The sequence below is a fragment of the Nannospalax galili genome, unplaced genomic scaffold (genome assembly GCF_000622305.1).
Source record: "Nannospalax galili isolate Female #2095 unplaced genomic scaffold, S.galili_v1.0 scaffold952, whole genome shotgun sequence".
Taxonomy (NCBI): Eukaryota; Metazoa; Chordata; class Mammalia; order Rodentia; family Spalacidae; genus Nannospalax; species Nannospalax galili.
Window position 1 is genome coordinate 138,652 of NW_008331504.1, and position 5,342 is coordinate 143,993.

The 5,342-nt window shown below is 53.1% G+C and overlaps 1 protein-coding gene across 1 annotated transcript; it reads right to left on the reverse strand.

Annotated features, from left to right (window-relative positions):
• Window positions 1–2,856, reverse strand: Pom121l2 (POM121 transmembrane nucleoporin like 2). Its single transcript, XM_008826649.1, has one exon. The coding sequence runs from the start codon at window positions 2,854–2,856 to the stop codon at window positions 1–3; it is 2,856 nt and encodes a 951-aa protein (XP_008824871.1).
• Between the last annotated feature and the right edge of the window lie 2,486 nt (window positions 2,857–5,342).

The window sequence follows — 5,342 nt, forward strand, 5'->3', positions numbered from 1 at the left end:
TCAAGAGCGCCTTGCCTCCCGACTTCTGGGGGATTTTGATTTTGCTCCGATGCAGAATGAAGGGGCCCATGATCTGAAAGGGTCTTCCCCTGCAGAGCTGGGAGCAGTTGGAGAGGGCGTCCCAATGATGAGACTGCCACCTGCCTTGGCTGCTCCAGGAATGGGGGTGTTCTGAGCAAAAGGGACCGTGGAAGGGGGGCCAGACATGGTCTTTCTTGCAGTAATGTTGGCCAAAGGTGTGCTCTGGCTCCAACTTTGTGCAAAGGGGGCCAGGGTGCTGGGGGTCCCGCTCTGCCCTCTTCTAGAGGTGCTCACTTGTGGGGCAGCCAAAATGACCCCAGGCTCCCCACAGTCCATAGGAGTCACTAAACCCCCAAAAGCAAAAGGTCGTGGGGCTGTGCTACCAAATACTGAGCCACAAGCACCACACTGGATGGGCTTCCTGATGGCTCCGAGGCTGGTTGAACTAGCATCACTCAATGGAAAGCCAGTTGGAGTCCTGACAAAGCTTGACTGGTTGCTGGCAGGGGAGTGGATGGTAGAGGCTGAGGATATCAACCCTCCAGGGGCTGACTGTGTGGTCTTGCTGAGGACTAGCTGAGCAGGAGCTGCCATCTGGGTTGGGGATGAGACTGAGTTCTCTGAAAGGAAAGACTTTCTGATCCTTGGAGCAAGAGCTGGTTGGAGAGACCATTGCTTCTGCCCATCTGTAGCCCCAAGTGCAGGCTGGGAAATACTTCCTAAAAATACTGGGAAAGGGGACTTTGAGCTTGACCCCAAAGAGGTTGTGAGTGCCAAGGTCATGTTGGAGATGCTAGGTGTCAATATAGGCTGGTTTGTGGGTGCCAAGCCTGAGCTTGACAGAGGGCTGCCCATACCCTTCAGTTTAGCAGTGCTTCTGAGTGGGGATATCTGGATTGCATTAGTAAGAACCTGGCTAAAGAGAGTGACTGTGTGCATAGTTGGACTTGTAGGATGCTGGCATGGGGAAGTGAAGTTGGTGACTGGGGAGAAGCCCTGGGTAGTCCCAAGCAGAAAGGTGTGGCAAGAAGGGGGAACAGAGTGGGTGTTACCTATGGTGCTGGCCATCTTCACCACACTCAAGTCTGAAGCAGGGTCTTTGGATATGCTGGCTAGGCTGGCAGATGTGTCCACATAGGGTGCTGTGGCCAGGCCATGGGCATGTTGGGAAGAAGCAGACGTGGGTGCAGGAGAGGGCTGCCTGGAGGACACAGGCGCTGCCACCAGCATGGTATTGAGTGGTTTTACACTGCCAAAAATAGGCTTGGAGGTGGGCGTTAAGACACTTGGAGTTTTAGGGATGGGAGAACTTGAAGTTGCAACTGTGACAGAAATTCTGGAATATAAGGAGCCCCCAACCTCGCTAGTGTGCAGGGGTCCCCAAATAGATTTGAACACTGGATGAGCAGAAGTCTGGGCCGGAGGTACAGATACAGGAAGATGGAGACTTGGGCCACTCATCACCCCAAGCAGAGTGTTTTCTGTGATGGGTGCTGTGGGGATGACCACAGACAAGGGTGGGGGCATGGCAGACCTGTGAGGCTGAGGGATTGAAGGTGGCCAGGCTGGACCAGTGTCTGGTAGTATGGGAGAGCTTGGAGACAGCTGGATGAAAGCTGCTGTGGGCTTTGAGTCTGAAGAGATGCCCTGAACCGGGTCTGACTTCCAGCACCCAGGTGAGGCCCACTTGTTCCTTAACTTTTCCAGCTGAGGATTCATGACAGTACTGGATGCTGTCCCAGAAGAAATGGGATTGAGAGAGGAGAGAAACTGAAACGCAGTTCCGGTCTCAGGTTTGGGACCCGTGCTGGTCCCAGGTGGATCCTCCTTAGTTTGGTTACTCTGCCTGGCTTGTGTCTGTGAGGTCAGGTCCTCCTCAGTGACAGTACAATCTCGTTGGCCAGGTCCGGTCAACAGGTCCTCAGGACCAGACTGCAGGGGTGGAATCTGCTGGCTTGGGTGCCCAGAGTTGCTGGGTGCGTCCAAGGGGTGAGAATGAGGACTTTTCCCTGCCTTTTTCAAGGGCCACTCGGGCATCTGGACCGAAGCCTTGGAAAACTTCCAAGACTGTGTGACATCTCCGGAAGAGCTGTAAGTGCTGCTGATTGCGTTCCTTTGGGTGCTGAAGGGGCCTCGCGAGCAAATGCTGGCCAGGACCGAGCAATGAGACCTCTTTGACTTCGGGTCTGAGGTCCTGGAGTGGAGGGTCCTTTTCAGAGGCCCAGGCCTGGCCACAAAAGCGACGGTGGCCCCACCTTTCACCGGGGGCTTGAAGGAGGAAGGCGGGCTTGCCGGGCTCCTCCTCCTGTTGGAGCTGTGGCGGAACAGAGGCTCTTCCCACCTCGCTGTCACCCTCCTGTGCTCCTGGAGGGCCATCAGCACTGGGTCCTTTGCACACTGCCCGGGTGGGTCCTCCAACGGCCCCGCAGGGTTCACCGCCCTGTCTGTGAAGAGCCCCGGGCACGCCTTCTGCTCGGGAGGCGAGATCTTGACGGTCACAGGGCTCCACGTAGCCCTGGGGTGCCGAAGGGACCAGATGTTCCGTTTGAGGTAACTTTCCCACCAGTCGGAAGGAAGAGACCCCATGATGGCGTTCTGCGGCCTGGGCATGGGAAAGCGCCTCCAGGCCTCGCTGACTAGGGCGGTGGGGTTGGCGGGGTCCCAGCTGGGCGGCCTCGGGGCTGGCCGGTGCCTTCGGGCGGGCTGGGCACGGCGGACGCGCTGCACCCGGTGCACCTGGCACAGGGGCCGGCGGGGTGCGGGCCTCTCCCGCCCGTCTGCGGGCCCCGGGGCTGGGGATGCCGAGGACCCCGGCGTGCCCAGATAGCTGCCCATGGAGAGCAGGCACCGCCACCGGGTTTCGGCTTCAGGTGTTCGGGACCTGAGCAGGGGTGGCCGAGTCTAAGCGTCCGCTGCCGGAGTGACGGTTGGGCCCAGCGCACAAGGACAGCGCGAGAGTCTCCGTGCTGGGGACACGCGAGGCTAGACAGCCGGTCGGCCTGCTGTGGGATGCCAGTGCCAGCTGGCCAAGACGGACAGTACCTGAAAGGGAGGGTGAGGATGCAAAGAAAAAACAAGAGACAGAAAAGATACTTGGGAGGCCTGTCAGCAGAGACTGCAGCCGGTTTATTTCAGCTCCACCTTCTTATGCAGAAGAACTCAATTAGTTTCAACAGCTGTTTTTCCCACCTGTGTCTGCAGGTCAAGGAGCGGTCAAATAATTGTTTTGTGAGCTCCACCATATAAACACATTCCTCCTGATTTGGCAGATTAGGTACTGGTGTGCAAGACACAAACTCAGTAAACAAGCAAGCCTGCCGCAGCTTATGTACATAATGGATTAACAGCTCCCAACAGTGGGATGTGAGGTCCACGCTCGGCTCTGGCTTCCTCCAGAGCAACTTGGGCAGAGCTGGGCAGACCTGGGCCCTGTGTCCAGCAGCCAAGCACCCAGGACCTGCAGCAGCCAGGCCTTGGTCTGCTTACCCATCCGACCTTGCACTGGTTCCCCAAGCTCTGAAATGTGAGCAACTGGGCGAGGTCTGAGCTCTTCGGTGTGTTGGGGGGACTTCAGGGGTGCACATAACACGGTGGCACGCGTAGAACTGTGCAGTCACAGGACCAACTTTGCTGCTGGAGGCACCACCCAGGTTCCATCCCCAGGTTCCTACTTGCTGTAAGCTGCTTGTTTCCGTGATCCACGAGGAACCAGGGAAGGGAATACCTTGAAGACACTCGTGGCCTCCCTTCAGCTGTCACCATAACCCACTTGCAGATTAGGTGGGTTTTTCAGGAGTTGGGGGAAGCCTTGCTGTACACTTACCAAAGGTCTGGACCTAGCCTCAAAGAATCCTGCCAGGTGGGGACTGATTGGGGATTTTGCATTCCACTAAAACCAAAACAGGCAAACAACAAACCCTCAAAACCAGACGAGAAGAAGCTAGCCGAGCCAGAGGACTCATGGTGGAAGGAGAGAACCTGACTCAGGCAAGTGGTCCTCAGACCTACGCACACACACACACAGGTACACACACATGCAGAAAATGAATAAGTAAATGTAAATTTTATTTTTTAAAACTTTTTAAAAGTTTTATTATTTTAATTTTATGTGTATGTGTGTATTGCCTGCATGTAGGTAAGTGTACCCGTGTTATGCAATGCCTGAGGAGGTCAGACGAGGCTATTGGATCCCCTGGGACTGGAGTTATGGACAGTTGTTAGCTGCCATGTGGGTGCTGGGATTCAAACCCAGGTCTTCTGCAAGAACAACCAGTGTTCTTAACTGCTGAGCCATCTCTCCAGCCCCAATAAATGTAAATTTTAAAAACTTTTAAGTAATGGGTCTGGAGAGATGGCTCAGCAGTTAATAGCACTGGTTGCTCTTACAGAGGAGGGAGGAGTTCAGTTCCCAGCACCCATATGGTAGCTAACAAGTCTGTCATTCCAGTTTTAGGACATGTGATACCCTCTTCTGGCTGCCATGAGAATTGCACACATGGTGCATGTACATACATGTAGACACCCAGAAATATAAAATAAAAATAATTTTAAAAAGAAAAAAAATTTATGTAAGGCAGAGAGCCTCCACATGTGCACACATGGATGCACTCACACATAAATGCACTACACACAAAGATACACAAAATGTTACTATGAATAAATATGGACATGCAGCAGTTGTAACAATTACAAACAGGGCTGGGCAAAGTGGCACACACCTTTAATATCTGCATGTGTGTGGGGACGGGCAGAAGGATGGATCTCTGAGAGATCAAGGCCAGCCTGGTCTACATAGTGAGTTCCAGGCCAGCTGGGGCTACAGAGAGACACTGTCTCAAAAAGACAAAAAAAAAAAATAGCTTATATTTAAAATGGAACCTGGCAACACAGAATCGTAGGATATCACTACAACTACGCATTGTGTAATTTTATTTTATGAACCGGTCAGAGTAGGCAAATCCAGGGACACAGGAATGGCTGGTGGTTGCTTAAGCCTGGGGCAGAAGAATGAATAAAGGAGAGAACAGAAACTATTTTAAACTGAAATTTGACTGTTGAGATGGTTGCATGTCTATGTCAATAAGCTAAGAGAAGCTGAGCCATACAGTTTACATGACTGAATTGTAGAGTATCTGAATTATCTCTCAAGATAACTGAACTTTGTTGTGTTTGTTTTGATTTTTTGAGACAAGATCTCAGGTAGCCCAGACTGGCCTCAAACTCACTATGTAGCCAAGGCTGGCCTTGGCATCCTGATCTTACCATCTCTACCTCCCATGTACTGGGATTACAAATGTAGCCACCCCACCTGGCCTCTGATA

What these genes read in the sequence shown, in the direction of transcription:
- Pom121l2 (XM_008826649.1), bottom strand. Translation starts at nt 2,856, where the DNA reads ATGGGCAGCTATCTGGGCACGCCGGGGTCCTCGGCATCCCCAGCCCCG.